The 17,669-nt window shown below is 36.8% G+C and overlaps 2 protein-coding genes across 9 annotated transcripts; one reads left to right on the forward strand and one right to left on the reverse strand.

Moving 5' to 3' along the window:
- The first annotated feature begins 1,665 nt into the window (after positions 1-1,665).
- On the forward strand, positions 1,666-13,052 carry LOC101263949 (B3 domain-containing transcription repressor VAL2). Of its 8 annotated transcripts, XM_069290494.1 has the most exons (15): positions 2,203-2,652; positions 4,527-4,609; positions 5,277-5,313; positions 5,523-5,604; positions 5,693-5,794; positions 6,268-6,908; positions 6,991-7,087; positions 7,248-7,422; positions 9,667-9,743; positions 9,826-10,248; positions 10,409-10,458; positions 11,274-11,387; positions 11,470-11,537; positions 11,918-12,397; positions 12,481-13,052. In XM_069290494.1, exons 2-15 carry the CDS (start codon positions 4,552-4,554, stop codon positions 12,540-12,542), a joined length of 2,466 nt encoding a protein of 821 aa, XP_069146595.1. In that variant the 5' UTR covers positions 2,203-2,652; positions 4,527-4,551; the 3' UTR covers positions 12,543-13,052. The 8 variants fall into 8 exon arrangements, with proteins under 8 accessions (XP_010327710.1, XP_010327708.1, XP_004249040.1 ...); XM_010329408.4 differs by lacking the exon at positions 4,527-4,609 and having other exon boundaries at positions 1,666-2,652; XM_026033160.2 differs by having other exon boundaries at positions 2,515-2,652; positions 11,918-13,052.
- Positions 13,053-13,368: 316 nt separating this feature from the next.
- LOC101264267 (probable serine/threonine-protein kinase PBL18) lies at positions 13,369-17,669 on the reverse strand. Its single transcript, XM_004248993.5, has 5 exons — positions 17,296-17,669; positions 15,825-16,521; positions 15,229-15,486; positions 14,934-15,053; positions 13,369-14,539 (listed from the first exon to the last, which is right to left on the reverse strand). The coding sequence occupies exons 2-5, from the start codon at positions 16,476-16,478 to the stop codon at positions 13,910-13,912; spliced, it is 1,662 nt and encodes a 553-aa protein (XP_004249041.1). The 5' UTR covers positions 16,479-16,521; positions 17,296-17,669; the 3' UTR covers positions 13,369-13,909.

A 17,669-nucleotide genomic window follows, 5' to 3' on the forward strand; every position in this document is an offset into this window, starting at 1 on the left:
TTTTGGAGAAGAAGATGAAGATGAAAGGGGGTTGGAGTGGGGTGGGGGTAAGGTGTGATAGAATAGGTAGACATTTTCATTATTCTTTTTCTTTTTTAAAAAATTAAATATTAAACGTGTGTTTTTTTTATAATTTTTGGTCCAATGCCAAATGTTATTTTTTAATTAGTCATGTTGCCACGTCACCGCAAGTGTATCACACACTCTTCACATTTTTTGTTGATTATAAAAAAAATGTCTAATAGAAATGATTATTATATAGGTAAAAATGTTCAATTGGTACTAATATTAGTTGAAATGTCTAAGCGAATTATGCAGAGAACTTTAAGGAACCTGATTGACTTAACTTTTTGAAAATCTCTCTATGTTTGTTACATATAGGGAAAAAAAAAAGTAATGTCAGTCACTCACCCCTCATCACCTAATTTTTTAGTTAATGGTTTTTGGTTAAAGATTTGATAAGCATGATGTCATTGTAGTATTAGGATATAGCACGCGTAGAAGAAGTAATCAATTAGGGGATTGAATAAACTAATTTTGATTTGTTTACTTATCTGTTTAATTACGCAATGATGATTAATCTTAGTTCTAATCTTATCGTACACACTAAGCCAAAAGAACCATACTTGAAAAGCAAAGTGGATTTTTGTCCTTTTGATTAGGACTCCCACTTCCTAAATGAGCCATTTGTTTTATTGCACCGTTTTTTATTTTATTTTATATGAGTTAGTTCGAATCGGTAGAAAATTTTTAAATGAAAAGAAAACTTTTGAAATTTATTTGAGATAAGTGATATTTCTTGTGTTTAAAAAAAAAAGATTTTATTTTCTTCTTAATCTGTTTAAAAAAGAATGTTTCGTTTTTTTTTTTACAATAATTTAACTTTAACTTTCCATGTGACATATTTAAGACCACAAGATTAAAGAACATTTTGATATATTTGACATAACTTTAATTTAGAACCACAAGATTAACAAGTCTTCTTTCTTTTCTTAAATTTCATTATAAGTCAAACTAGGTCATCCTTTTCGTTAATATCCTTTTTTTAACGAAGAGAGTAGATATTTGTGTTGTTATAAGTTATTTTATAAAAAGTAAAATAAATATTTTAATGTTAAATTGTTACTTGCTATATAAACATGTCATTCTTGTTTGAGGTAACTAAAAAGAAAAATAAATCAAATTTAGAGAAAAATGTACAAAACACTTTTTTTATTAAAAAACTCGTTTAAGACCCTTTTGTAGAGCTTTCATTAAAAAACCCGTTTAAGACCCCTTTGTAAAGCTTTCAAATTTCGTACTTACTTTTTAAGGGGAGTTATTTTCTAATCGATTTTAAATTGTGAAAAGTTGATTATTACTATTTTTTCAAGTTATTTTCTTTCACACACAAAACTTCTCTACACTAATAACAACAACAACGGAGATTCTAGAAAAGATATAATGTATGCATGTATCATCTTTTACCTAAAAATAGAGATATTATTATGGATTAAAGTACATGAAATATTATACAAACAAGATAACTAATGGTAACAAGACAATGATTATAATTGAATCATGTGATGACCAAAAATATAAGATAATAAGTAATAAAAATCAAAGAACTAGAAATTACGAGTGCAACACTAACTACTAATATGAACAGATGATAAAACAACACACGATGACCTTCTAATTTTCTATCCTAATTTGTGTCCTCCCTAATCTTTCTACGTAAGATCCTAAGCATCTATTTCCAGCCCTCATCAACACACGTCCATTCATACACATTCATTTCTACTATTTTCTCGTTTTATCTCTGTTTATATAAATTATCTATAGCCAATCACTCACACATCCACACTAGAACATCAAAACATATCACTTTCAAATGTTCAAAATTATCTCGATCTTTAACTTCCGCACCAAAGCCACTTCCAAATGTACCTATTTTAATCCTATCTCTTCTAGAACAACGAGAGAGGTTACAACATAGTTGGTCTTAACTATTACTTTGCATTTAGTCACAAAACTTGTATGTTTTTGATCAAATTATATAAACATAAGCTTTCTTTTCAATGTTCAAAAGAAAAGCTGATATGATAAAGTGAAAAAGAAATTGAGCAGAGAGAGACGTTAGTGGAAGAAGAACTGAAAGAGAAAGGCGGGCGACCTTTGCTGACCCTTCAAGTCTCTCCCTCCCTGCATGTCCCCTTTTCCATTTTTGAACTGTTTTACACTTTACGCTTCTCTCTCTCTCCCAATTCCACCGTTCCGGTACCGGAAATTCAACAAACTTCCCTAATATTTCTCTATCACAAATTTTAAAACAGACCCACAAACACTGCAGCTTACTAGCTTTAGTTTTATGTCTTTAACTTTTGTTTTCAAGATTCTTGCTTCACACTTATTATTCAACTATTTCATACTTGGGTTTTTCTAAAGACTTCATTTTTAGCTTTAAAAAAAAACTTTTTTTTTTTTGGGTTTTGCGTATGGAGTATTAAGAGGAAGATTATGCTGTATTAGGGCTTGATTAGAGGTAAGGATTTTAGGAATGGAGTCGAAGATTTGCATGAATGGACTGTGTGGGACAACTTCTTCAATTGAGTGGAAAAAAGGGTGGCCTTTGCGATCTGGTGAATTTGCGACCCTCTGTGATAAGTGCGGGTAATTCAATTCAGATCTCACTCTCTCTTTATACTTAATTTATATATGTTTGTAAATTCAGTTTTGTTGTTCTTTTTGTTTTGTAGAAACTGGTTTGCCTAGTGCTCAACTCTGTTTGATCATTTTATATGATAACATTACCATTTAGAATGTCAAACAGTGATTTTTCATTGTAAAAATGTTCTGACTTATATACTCTTTGTATAGGTTTTGAATTTGCTTATTTTATTCGAGAAAAGATTAAGGAATCAATGTCCTACTAATTGAGATGGTTTGAAATTTGTTTATTGAGCTGATTGTTCTTTTTTGAAACGGAAGAAGTATTTACAATCTGAACAGTTTCTGTGTTTATGTTAAGGTTACTGTGTTGGTGAATACTGTAGCAGCTCGGAGAATTATCCTTTTTGTTTTGCTGAAAGATATTTGCTAAATCATGTTCTTTTATCCGACTGTTCTTTAATTCGACTAAACAATTACTTTACCTTTTCAAATTAGAGATTGCATATTCAATTTGAGAGAATTAATTCTATTGGGATAATATGTTCCTAGTCCAGTTCATGCACCCTAGTAATGGTTGCTCAAACTGACTCTAGTTCTGGAAAGATTAAAGATCCTGCAAGATCAAAATGTGGGAAAGATAATCCTTCTTCTTTCTGTTTCACTTGTTGTCTTTTAGGAAGTCAGTGCAGATTAACCTGCTTACGTTCTCCTAAGGATTTGTATTATCTGTGATTCTTGCTGTGTCATAGGGAGGTTTTTCTTGGCTGAGATCAGGAGCATGGGCTTATGATCTAAGTGAGGCCGTTGAAGCGAGCCAGAATTTTTAATAAGGGGGTTCAGAATCTGAAGAAATAAACACATGAAGTAGCCGAAGGGGGTTCGACATCTATCGTATATACCTAAAAATTTATTTTAACCATGTAACAATAATATAATTTTCCGCCGAAGGGGGTTCGGATGAATCCCTAGTGATAAGGTGGCTCCGCCCCTGTGTTGAAGTGATGGCATAACTTTTTTTTTCTTTCCAGAATTGTCTATTTGGTTCCATGTTAAGTTACTGTGGAGCAACTTTGTCTTTTTTTGCTCTTTTTGGCCTTTATATGAAATAGAGATTGCATGCAGTGATTTCACTTACAGTAAATAATACAGTGCTGATGGAATGAAACTATTTTATTATTAATATTTGTTATTTTTTTCCCTTTTGTTTTGTTTTGTTTGTTTGTTTTACTTCTGTTATTTTTCTGTTTATCTTTTGTTTCTTGGTCAGGATAGATGACTGGTAGTTAAATTCATGATAAACTTAGATCTTTTGCAATCTACCGCCTGCATTGCCGAAAGGAAAAACATTCACTTTAACTTTGGAATAAAATGTAGCTAATGACAGTTTCACCATAAACTGAAAACTGAAACTAATGCAGAGTCTTAGGGCATCCAGTTTGAGAAATTATATCTGGAACGCTTCTAGTGTAGACACATTTGCATAAAACTTATTGATGCCAAAGCAATTCCTGGTATAGTCGATGTAAGCACAAGTTGAATCGGACACCACTATTATTAAAAAAATAATTAAAAAGATTCAATGGCGATATATTGGAATATGGTGGTAACCAATTAGAATTGAAGACCACGTAGTTGTAGAGTTGTATCACTGACTCAGGAGCCTGCCCATTCATTAATGAGCAAGATTCTCTTCAGTATTGAGTGGCAAAATCACAAACCACTGCCATTAGTGGGTTGAACGGAAACTTCTGAGCCCTTTTTTCTTAAAAAGTTAAGATGGTTCGAGGACCAACTTGCGCTAGCATATGTTAACTAATCCATCAGCACAGATATCACATAATTCTCGGTAATTCTGACCATCATGACTTAGGCAGACTGCAGATGGGATGAATTGACCTAATGCACCTACTGGGAGCAAGCTTTGATTCCTACGGTTTTCAGTCTAACTCTTCGACTGGTACGCCTCCCCCTTGTCGGCCTTCTATAGTGTTCACTCTTTTCTTGCCCAATTCATGCAGGCAAAGGGTTACTATAGTTTCATGACTTATTTTATACATTCTGTTCTTGTTAATATGAGATCAGTTTTTCTTCCCAAATGTCAACTCACTTAGAGTAGATGACCATCATTTAGCAATCTGTGGACGCCTTTCTCTGAGTGTACTGATTTCATCTCAAATGCAATGGTAGATTATCTCTTACGCCTAAAAGGTCTATTGACTAAGTTCTCTTTGCTTGAATGGTGGAGAGTATAGATTTTAAAAAGTAGTTCTTCATGCTGATGACGCCAGAATCATACTAACTAAATACTTAGAAATAAGTATGTTGAAAGTAATTGAATTTGGAAACTTGGAGGAATAAAAGAATTTACCTTAAGTTTTAATACAAAATTCTGGCAAGCCGAGTACTGTCAAATGGTGAAAGGGTAGATTTCTCAACATTATACGAAATATTGGTGTCTGCTAAAAGTGGGATGAATTTAAACACGTATTAATTGCCTCAAGTTAGGTGTAGGACTTCGCATCAATTATTTTTATGAAGCGCTAAAATATCTCGTAAAATGAAATATATATATTGGTCTGCAATTTCTTTTTTTAGGATGGTAACACTAATCTATATATTCACAGGTAGAATACATCCAAAATATGTAGTCCCCTTCAAAAGGTATTACAGTCTAGTCATATTGCCGTCTATCACCTCTACTTCTTACAAATAATCTAAAACATCCCAGATATCTTCTGCTTGGTCTACAATTTGTAATGTGAAGTTTGTATTTACCATCTTGTGAGTTGTGACCTAACTTCACTCAGATTTTCCTGAGAATTAGATCACTAACTCTCGATGTCATAACATGGGATTTGGATTTACCCCAGGAATGCTTATGAACAACTACTCTTCTGTGATTTATTCCACTCGGAGGACACTGGTTGGAGGGAGTGCATTTCATGTGGCAAGGTTAGCTCCAGAATAGTATTTCTGTCCATAGTACAATCTAATTCTCCGCAGAGCCACTTACCTTTTAAACTAATTTTGGTATTCACAGCGTCTTCATTGCGGATGTATTGCTTCTAGCTCTTTGCTAGAGCTGCTCGATAGCGGGGGCATTAATTGTATCAGCTGTGTGAGGAGCTGTCAGCAACATGCTGTGAGATAAATTTTATGCATTCATGTGAACTTTTGTACTGTGACATACAAATGAATTGTAATTACTGAAGTTGGCTTGCTAGCTCTCCTTGGATTGTAATTTTACTATTTAAGTAGTAAAGCATAAAACATTTGAATAACATAGTAAACTCTAACAACTCGTGGACATTGCTCCTATTGATTTTATCCAAAAAAATTACATCTAAGGAAAAAACCCAGCAAATTGCCCTCGTGCTTGCCATCTGTTTATCAGTTCTATTTCCTGATTGTTCTCTAACATTGTTTTGGAGTAGGATGCCCTATTTTTATTTGTAATGTAGTTAAGCAAGTCTAGTTTTTAATAAGCAAGTATTTTTTTCATTGGAAGATACAGATTGAAGTTGCTAGACTTGACATTGTTTCTTAGGGTTTTCGCTATTAGAAATTTTGGAACTATAATTGCATCCTGCATCATGTTCTTCCATTTTCCTGCAGACCCCAAATCATGAGAAGCCTAAAGCTTTTGGAACTTCTATCTCAAACAGTGTTGGTGAAACAGCTTCCACTTCTCTGGGCAGTCAGATAAATGGTTCAGAACCAAATAAAAGAGAGGGTTCTGACAGTATTGATCCAGCACTTCTGCTCCTACACCAGAATGACAACACCAATAGTCCTATAGGCCAAATAAAAATGGAAGAAACCTTCCATCCTGCTGGAGAATCTGGAAGCACTTTTTCATCAAATTTGTTTCAGGCTTCGGCGGAGTTCTCTAAAAATGCCAAACTGGATTCATATAACGGATACAAAGGAGTTGTAGAGATTCATGGATCAACTGTGCAAACAAATTTAAGCATAGCTCTGTCTGCACCTTCACCGAACTCAAAGCTCTTTCCTACTACATTGGATGAGGGGGACCTGAACAAGACAATATCTTCCTTGCAGCAAGGGTCTAGATCTCGAAATCTATTGCCCAAACCCCCAAAATCTGCCTCTGCTTTGGGACCGGAGATGAATGCTGGCATAATTTCACAGATTCGTGTTGCCAGACCACCTGTTGAAGGTCGGATTAAGAATCAGCTGCTTCCACGCTATTGGCCAAGGATAACAGACCAGGAGTTGCAGCAAATATCTGGAGAGTATCCATCATAAGTTCTTAAATTAGATTCATTGTTGTTGACCTATTTCATACATGATTTCCTTGACAAATTTTTTTTCAAGCTCAAATTCCACCATCATACCATTATTTGAGAAGGTCCTGAGTGCAAGTGATGCAGGTCGAATTGGCCGTTTGGTGCTTCCTAAAGCGTGTGCTGAAGTATGTTTCCAACTTTCGCATTTGTTTCATCCTCCTCATTTTTACACATTCTTCTCTACTGACTTTTTTGCCCACCAAAGTAGAGGCCTAGTCTTCCTTTACCTTTGTCCTCGTGGTGACACCAGCAAGTTCATTAAATTTAACTATTTTCATTGTTCAGGCATATTTCCCACCAATTTCTCAACCAGAAGGCCTTCCTCTGCGGATTCAAGATGTGAAGGGCAAAGAATGGGTATTCCAGTTCAGATTTTGGCCAAACAACAACAGCAGGATGTATGTTCTCGAGGGTGTGACCCCTTGCATACAATCTATGCAATTACAAGCCGGAGATACAGGTAATGAAGTTTCATTCTTTTGTAGTGAGCCATAAAGCCTGTTATATTCGGATTACCTTGTTAACATTAAGCAGTAATTATTTTCCTAGGCTTGAATCTTGATAAGATTGTCTTTTTGTTCATGAGATTCTATGATTAAGACATTTTAGTTCTTTTACAAGTAGGGGTAGCAAATGGGTTGAGTCAATAAATAGGTCATTACTCAAGTCCCAACCTGCCCAATATTAACTTGGACTAAGATGGGCTAAATAGTGGGTCATAAGCCCCCCTCCCCCTCCCCAAAATAAAACAAACGAACTTGACCCATCCTTTTTTCTTTCCAATAAATAAGTTTACATTCTAGTAAGAAACAGTTTTTGTAGTAAGTTCCGATATTCTGACATGTTTGATATTTTTATCTTACATTCTTAACCTTGAATTAAGTCTTTCTCCATTCCTGTGGGTTATGGTAGACATCTATACGGTTATGTTTGGCAGCTTGTCTAAGACAGGTTAAGCTGGGCATAGCTCAAATTAGTTCATCAGTTAAATATCTGAGTCCGGAGCCAAAAGGTAAGAAAACTTGTCAAAAATTCCAAAAGGGCAACAAAATTAATTAGAGAACCAAAAGGGCAACTTTCTGACAGACAATTTGACGACGTTTAGATCAGGGAAGCCGCCGCAAGGCGCGGAATTCCATGCGCCTTGCGGCGGTTTTTATTTAAAAAAGAATTTTGTTTAGTTGATAGTAATTGATTGTTTTTTAAAAGTATACTATTGGGCTTAATTATCCTTTTGGCTCCGGACACGGAAATATCTCTTGCCCAACCTGATAAGTTTTGGGCAGGTTTTAAATAATTGGGTCAATTTTGCTACCCCTAGTTCTTTGCTTTAACTCAACATTGAAGCAATGATGCTGGCAGGTCAATACTCATTATCCACCTCTATTTGAGATAAAGGGGGTCAGGTTAGACATAGTATTTATGAGATTTGAATTTTTGACACTCCAAATACAAGCCTTTGCCTATCAGTCTTTGTTAAAGCCAGTCAGCTATTCTGGAATTAGAATGACAGTAATAGGGCCAATACTTCTTTCACTTTTCCAAGTTTAGTATTATTAGCTATAAAACAACGAGTTCATTGTTAACTACTGTAACTTTTAAGTTGGTCTGACAGGATGATCCTTAATTATATTTACTTCTTGTAACAACCAACTATTTTCCTATTCATACACTATCAGAGGGAGGATAGTCGCATTGAGTACTTATAGTATTAACATAGTCTGGTTCCTAACAGGTTTGAATATAAGAACGTTATGCCAGGAAGTGAATAGAGTGAAGATGCAAATATCGTATGGAATATTTTTTCCCATCTTCTTCTAGGTATCTAATATGAAAGAATTTGTTTTTTTTTTAGGTTTTTACTGAAAATGTCTGGTGTACTGGCTCAATGATTCAATATATTTATAGAGTCCTTCAACTACTAACAAAAATTATTTTTGTATTCTAAAATCAAGATAATAAAACAGAACATGAGTTTCACCTCTGTAGTCTTGCTGACTTCTGTGCTCATATTCTTGCATTGATCTTGCTCATGAGTTGGTCCAGCTCCTGATAAGCTCCACATGCTCAAGAAATGGATAGAAAGCGGGAGAAACTCATGTTTTTCTCTAGTGAATGAATTCCAAAATTTCGTGTTGTGGAGAGTCCCACATCGGCAATGGAAAAGGGAATTTAGACTCTTTAAATGATCTTGGGCAATCCTCACCTCTTGAGCTAGCTTTTGGGGTTTAGTTAGGCGCAAGGTCCATCTGACTTATGTGCTCATATTCTTGCATTGATCTTGCTCGTGAGTCTGTCCAGCTCCTGATAAGCTCCACATGCTCAAGAAATGGATAGAAAGCGAGAGAAACACGTGTTTTTCCCTAGTGAATGAATTCCAAAATTTTCGTGTTGTGGAGAGTCCCACATCGGCAATGGAAAGGGAATTTAGACTATTTAAACGATCTTGGGCAACGCTCACCTCTTGAGCTAGCTTTTGGAGTTGAGTTAGGCACAAGGGCTATTTCTTTAGTACCTGTCATTTTATGTTTTTGTTCCTTGTTCGTTTTTGTGCTCTCTATTCAGACTTAGGATTCTACTACTCATTTCTCATCCTATAAGAACATTTAATTACATGTTTTTGTTCATTGTTCGTTTTTGTGCTCTCTATTCAGACTTAAGATTTTACTACTCATTTCTCATCCTATAGAACATTTCATTGCAGTGACTTTCAGCCGCATGGATCCAGAAGGAAAGCTTTTAATGGGGTTTCGTAAAGCATCAACTGTTAAAATAACTCAGGTAACTATTCCACATAGGGGCTTCGTCTTGAGTTCACTTTAGTGGCTTATGGGATATAATATTGATTATATTGCCTAAACAGGAAAATCGTCTGTCAGCCATACCCAAGAATGTTTTCTCTACTGAACCCACCTCCTTCTCAGCAATGCCTGAGAATCTACCTTTGATGAGTGGTTATTCTGGCCTTCTTCAATCATTTAAAGGAAGCAGGGAGTCTTCTGTGAATTTATCCTCGAAGCATTTCAATAGTGGTGATTTTAGCTGGTACTTAACGGAGAAGAACGGAGGCAGGAATGCAGATGGTGCCTTCTCCCCTTCAATGCCTGTATCAGAGCGTAAAAGAAGTCGTAATATTGGGTCAAAAAGTAAGAGACTGCTCATTGATGCCCACGATGCTTTGGAGTTGAAGCTTTCATGGGAGGAGTTACAGGATATGCTCCGACCACCACTGAGTGTTCAGCCAACCACTGTCACCATAGAGGACCAAGAATTTGAAGAATACGAAGTATGTAGCTTTATCTTTGAAATAATCTGTGCTGCTCATGCTTTGTGGTTGAACTAGATGAATTTCACATTATCTTAATCGACGAGAATTGCTGTTAAGATTTAATCATTCCGCTAAAAAACTCTGGCTTTGGTTTGTAACTTTGTTCTTCAAAATGCAGCAACCACCTGTTCTTGGGAAGAGGAGTATATTTACTGTCCGCTTATCTGGGTAAGAAAGAATATCTTATCAGAATGTATTCCACTACTCCAACATGTTGCTTAAAAAATTATGAGAAAGGACATCAGCAATAACAGACCGTCATAAGTTACCTTTTCTGAATATTTTCACTAACAAGGAGTCGAGGGCCTATGTTGCTTAGACTCCAAAACAGCTACCACAACCGTGTCAAATCCTCCAAAAAAGCTTAGCTTTTGGACGATCTGAGACGCACGCGGCGACCTAGTTAGATGGCTGATAGGAAACAATATTATGTTACTAACTGGTTTGGTCAGCATGAAAATGTGAAGAATGTCCCTAAAATAGGTAAATTCTAACTCATTCTGCTGCTACAAGAAGAGCTTTCCTCTTTCCAAAAAGTTTGGTCCTAAGACATAGCTCTCTGTACAGTGGCTGTTTCCTCTGAGAGACTCCTTTCTCCCGTCATATTCCAAATATTTCTTTTATTCAGACATTAATTTTGGAAGCTGATAGATATAGTGGTGCTGTCTCTTCCCTTGGCATTCTTTGACCTGTTTATTTCTCCAATGGTTAAGAAAACAGAAAAGAGATAGGAGATGACAAAATAATGGGAAGATATCGGAGCGGGCATAGACACAAGAGGCACCAAATAGGATGACATCACCAATTCACTGTTGAAGTTTGAACTGTAGACTGTAATTTGTTCCACATATTCAACTGCAACAAATACTCTTACAAAACATATATTTTCTTTTCTAAAGATTCTTTTTCATGTCCATCATTGACATTTGATATTCCTTAGACTGCTCAAATTGGAAGTTTTACTGGTATATCACTGATCCCAGGGAGCAGGAGCAGTGGGCTCAATGTGATAATTGCTTTAAGTGGCGAAAGTTGCCAGCTGATTATCTTCTACCTCCTCATTGGACATGTCAGGACAACATTTCAGATCATAGCAGGTCAGGACACCGCAATTCAAGGAATTTTGCTCAACAGCACTTATGCGACTTAAAATTAGACTAATCATGCTCATGTTCTCAGGTCCTCTTGTTCCATCCCAGACGATTTAACACCCAGAGAGCTTGAAAATCTTTTCAAAATGGACAAGGGTGAAGTAACTTGTTGCTTTAGTTTTAGTGTATATTTCGGTCATGCACCAGCTGGTTCTTATATGATAACGTCCTAAAATTCACGAACTCTTGATTTAATATACTTATGTAATGCCTTCATTATTTGTAAGCCTGTAGTTGTGCTAAACTAAATTTCATTTACCGATCACATAATTAACATGTAGCCAGTTGTGCACATATGATATGAAACTATCGGACGAATTACCTCCCATCCGTTCTAGCTACAATGTTGCATACCTGACAATCATTCCACTTGCAGTCATTTTAACTGTATGCTTGGTTTGGTTGGGGACACTTTCTTAGTTTGACAAAAATACTAAAATGCTGTGGTTCTTAGTTTTGTTGGCGTTGCTGTACAGATTTCAAGAAACAAAGAAGTGCAGCAGGCCAAAGGATAACACAGGCCCATGATTCTTCTGATTTAGATTCTCAAGCAAATGGAATAAGCATTGCTGGTGACCTAGGAGAGCCTGGTCCCGCATCAGTTGCAACAACAACTAAACACCCAAGGCATCGACCTGGATGTTCTTGCATTGTGTGCATCCAGCCTCCCAGTGGGAAGGGCAAACATAATCCAACATGTACTTGCAATGTCTGCATGACAGTGAAACGTCGTTTCAAGACACTTATGATGCGCAAAAAGAAGCGTCAATCAGAACGTGAAGCGGAACTTGGCCAGAGGAATCAACTTATGTGGAGTTCCAAGGAAGAGACTGAAGTGGACAGCTTCTCTAGACCAGTGAAACCAGAAGTTGATCCTTCAGAGAAAGAAAGATCTGGAAGCGAGACACTGGCGAGGGGCCATAGCAGCTATCAATTGCAGAAGCTTCCGGAAATAAGTAAGTCGCAATTAGACTTAAACTGTCACCCAAATCGTGAAGATACCGGTTCATCTCATATTAGCATGATGTCTCTTCTTCAGCAAGCATGTCTGCCGCTAGAGACATATCTGAGGCAGAATGGTCTAACAAGCTTAGTTTCTGAGCAACAAGGGAGCTCAGGGTCCCAAGGGTTGCCCCAAGACACCAGAGAGAGTGACCTACGCGTCCAAGAGGATCTGTGCCTTGCTTCTACTGCTCAAGAGCAAGAGAAGGATGTCCCCAAGGAAAACTCTGAACCAGATCAAACTGGAAAAGACCAATGATGAAACATGAAATCCTTTTGGTTGCTAATGCTCCTTTCTATTCTTTTTCTTGATGGACCAACAATACAGAAGATTTCCACTACCTTGTTGATATCTTGTAGTTATTAGGAGTATGTGAAGCAAGTGGATGTTAAAAATATTTGTGTTTATAGGTTGTACTATGTGTGTCCTGCAAAATATATTTAGATGATTTCCCTCATGAGTAACAACTTTTAAAGGTCATATAATTTCCAATAGCCCATGATGTATTTGCTTGATATCTTTTGTTGGATTAAACACTTGTGATGGACAAAGGAGTTGAAAAGAAAGTCACTAATATGTATATGAAAAATTGAAATTGTTTCAACAAATTATTTGTTCTTGTTTTAAAGGCAACCCCACCCCCTCAATTGGTTTAGTAGCTTTTTGGAAAAAAAATTTCTAGTTTTATGTATTTTTGCCAAGTGATTTATAGATCTGATGAAAGTGTAGCAGCTGATATAAAAAGGAGGAAACATAATCTGCACCTGGAAGATAGAAGCCAGCTGATAATGAACATTTGACACCTTAATCATCTACATCAATTGCTAAGATTACTTTAAACTATTGCTTAAACAAGCTTGAAATGTCTGAAAACCAGTATGAATCAAGTGCAGGCAGCTTGTACTAATGCAAATATATGTGAGATTTTGTAGCTGACATTTTCCAACCTTATATTTCATTCACCATTAGATTACAAAACTTTCCAGGTAACATGGAATACTGAAATTTACTTCTCTATCAAAGAGTAAGGTTGCATCACCCTCACTACTGAAACCATATTTCTCACCAAGCCAAGTTCCCAAAATACAACATTTCTTAATAAACTAAAAAAAGAATACTTGTACACATATACATCATTACACAATAGAATTTTCTTTCTTCTTTATCTTCCCTTCCCTTTCTCTTTTTATTGCTTTCCAGCAATCTGGGGATTGTTTTTTTCATCTCGGAAGGGGCTGGAGGTTGACGAATAACATATTAAAGAAAATCTACATCTCCCCACACATCTTGATTCACAGAACACTAATCAAACCAAAGGACAAACCTTATCTACAAAATGTTATTTCCCACATCTTCTTCCTTGAGGAATGGGAAGGTAGAAAACCACATCTTTATCCTTCATATCTTTTCATGTAATCACTTGTCACAAGAGAGGGCTAGAAGTAACCTATTAAAGAATAAACAATCAAAATCCTTCAACACTGGACCTGCGAAAAGATGAAGTTGATGACCTTCGGCTTTCCAGTCTATCAAGGTCCTCCAAAGAGAAAGAGTAGGAACATGTTAATGAAGGACGAGCCAAGGGTTGAGTAGCAACCTTTGAGGGAGAAGCCGATGTTCGGGTGAGTGGTAAGGAAGGGGAGAAACTCAACCTTGGCACAGGAGTGATGATGCCATTCATGCTTGGAGACTTTGACATGTGTTTACCACCAACAACCGCTGGTTCTTGCAGAGGAAACCGTGAAGGGCACTTCATCACTTGTACGGATTTGAGTTGGTCCAAGATAGTTCTCATGGTGGGCCTTTCAGATGGATCCTTTTGCAGGCATCTTTGGGCAATATCAGCCACTGTACGGGCTGCTTTTGCGGGAAACCGTCCTTTAAGCTGAGGATCCATGATAAGCGATAATCTACCATCATCAGCAAGGAAAGGCCTACTCCACTTGACTAGATTCCTCTCTTCCTTTGAATACCGACCATCAAGATTCTTCCGGCCAGTGAGCAGTTCTAAAAGAACAATCCCGAAACTCCAAACATTGCTCTTAGGAGTTATCAACCCTCTCTCCAGTGTCTCCTGTGAGAGATTCGCCAGGGCCTGAACAAATGGGCTTACTTTATTAATTAAAATCTCCCAAGAAGTTAGAAAGTGCAAACAATGGAACCACAACTCATAATTAGACTCTAGAGTAATTAGAAAGCAAAATGCTTCTCAACAAATAGTAATCTATGATGCATAGACATCTCTTCTCTTAAGAGCCACATCCTCGGATATTATGGGTCGCAATGTCTATCACGACATACTTCAAAATTAAGGTTCTATTCACATACATCTTAACTACATGCCAGACAGAGCTTGCTGATGATCAACTATACAATACAGCCATCTCGCCTAGTCCTCCCAAAACATGGGGTGAATATTTGAATTTTTAGACCAACATTTCTCAGAGAAAATAAATTCTGTGTGTGCAACAGTAAATAAGAGAACTTACGATTGAATTGCAAGATATCTCCGTCTCTTGTATATTCGTAATGCATCCATACCCCGAGAGCTTTGCACTAAAATCCTTGTCGATTTGTATATTTCCAGTTGAAAATTCTTGGAACATTGCCTGTTGGTGGAGATAAGAAATTCAGCAAAATGACTATCATAGGACAAGTTTCAACATGAAAAACTACAAATTTCCGTAAAAGAATACAAAGATGACACCAAAAACTACAAGTTTGTGTGACGGGAAAAAAGGCCACACAGCTCAGGCTACGTATAGCAGATAATAGTGTTGATACCTGAAAAGGTCCCTCCTCATGTAGAAATGTAAGACCTTGTGCAGCACATAGGGCAATTTTGGTTCTCGCATTCCAATCTATAGAGGGGCCATCTGATCTTCCGAACAAAAGTCTGTCTAAGCTTCCATGAAAAAGCCTCTCAAAAACCAACATCCTGTGCTCAGAACCTTCGCGTGCATGAAAACCAATCAGTTTACAAAGTGAAGAATGTTGCAAAGAAGCCAGGGTGTTCACCTCGTTGACAAATTCCTTCAGACCCTGAAAAAGGCCAAAAAGACGGTGAGATTGGTTTCTAAATATCATGGACTTGTTAAAACCTCATAAACCACAAAGTTGATGCAGGCTTGTCATGCAAATTCCTGATTGGACAATACCCATTCTTTTATCACTGCAGAATAGAAAGGGCAACAAGTACAGAGAAACAGTGCTGCTAAAAGCCAAATATTAACCCTGCCAAGCCTAGACACCAAACTAGAATGGCATTACAATATTACCGCATCATCAGATATAGGACAGATAAGAGAAGGACTAATCAGCAGATGACACACAACTAGGATAACATAAAGTCAAAACATGCCAATGCAACTGAACGTTACCTGTGAAGAAGGGTGAAGGCGAGTTATAGTGGCTTCAAGCTTCTTTGTACCAGAGGCATCATCCCCAAAAGAAGCTCTGTAGATAACAGAAGAGAGACCTTCTGACACACAACGTTCTGGAGAGAAATGGTGGCATGCAGCAGAAATTTCATCAAAAGCAAAGTTCCGAAGCGTTCCAGTAGAAGGCAATGTAGGAGGCAGCACAGGAGGCAGTGGCAATGGTCCAGAGGCATTGAGAGGGCTACTTGTATTCCCCACTTTGAAGCTTTTCATAGTCCTGAGAGCAGCGGCATTCTGAGGTGATGGAAGTGGTAGAGGCTGAGGAACTGATGACCTGTACTCCTTTATTGATCCAGCACGACTACTCAGCTCTTCATGTTCCTCACATTCATTCGATGCTAGAGCATCTTGATCTGCTGTGTCTAGACTTGATGGGGCGGATAGAGTTCGTGCCCTACTCGTTGTTACTCCATTGTTTGACTGCACAGGTTTCACTCTTGTTCTAAAACTTGGTGGAGCTGACTGCAATGATCTTGTTTGTCTCTGGGGTTCAGGCAGTGCAGTAGGTGACTGCTCCTGAGGGTTCACACGTTTGATGTGGATGCTATGCACGGATTTTTTCTTCTTACTCTTTGAAACCGTGAAACATCCCATTTTGATGTCTAAATAATCCGGCCTTATCAGGTTTATAATTGTCCTGCCAAATCAATAGTAAAACATAAACATATGACAACATTCTGAAACACTTGACAACCTAAAGTATTGATTAACATAGTTTATCAGGGAATCAAATCACTAACGTTTATATAAGATCACAAAGTAAAACCAATTTTTGGCGAAGTTGCAATCAAGATATTATATTAACACTTGGCTCCACCAACCAAACTGGTTTGGGAACCTAAGATATTGAATGATCTCCTACTATTGCTTAAAACAGAGTTTGAATTACTCCGGTTCCACTTTCCAAATCAATAGCAATGCTGCCATCAACTTATATTCACTCCAAGTACAACAAATGATTAAAACTACAGCATTTCTACAAGAGACTCAGAAATCAATCAATCTTCATCAATAAAGAATCAGAAATCAATCATGTTTCTTGTTAGCTACAGATAGGCTCAACTCAACTAGAGGATCAATGAAAACAATTCAAATGTTTTGGTACATTTCCATAAAAAAAAGTGATGTCATCAATAATTGTCAATATATGCCTTCATAGTTCAATCAATTTATAAGTTTTTGAATTTTCAAAGCACAAAATACAATAAACTCTCTCTAAATTGGACACTAACATCAAAAAGGCAATTTTTGAAGAATCACTAATAAATGAATGTGGGACTGATAAAACCAATCTAATCTAAACTACCAACAACAATGGATTCTCTTAACAAGACCCCAAATCCAAAAATTTCAGCTAAATTTCTAAAATTAACAAGATGAAAGCAAGATCAAGAAAAGCTAAAAAACCAACCTGGGACACTTTTTTTGAGCTCAAAGTTTGGATCTTTACTGATTTCTTGGGATTTCAAGACAACCCAGATAATGAATTTTCAATCAAATCTGTTGAATGAATGGGTAAATAAGGGGTGAGGAAAGAAACCCTAACAAGAAGTTATAGAAATGGAAATGTGTAAAGGGAAAAAGATGAGACTTTTAAGAGTAAAAAGGCAAAAGAAAGTAGGAAAAAGAAGACTGGAGTTTGTTGGGGTGGGGTAAGGGGTGGGGGTGGGGAGGTGGTTTCATAGGAAAGAGGAGTGAAGAAATATTAGTCAAACTCAAACCAACAAAAATCCACACAATTATCATTAAAAATCTCAAATTTCTATTATTATATGCTTTTAGATT

This window comes from Solanum lycopersicum, chromosome 10 (genome assembly GCF_036512215.1).
Source record: "Solanum lycopersicum chromosome 10, SLM_r2.1".
In the NCBI taxonomy this organism is placed as follows: Eukaryota; Viridiplantae; Streptophyta; class Magnoliopsida; order Solanales; family Solanaceae; genus Solanum; species Solanum lycopersicum.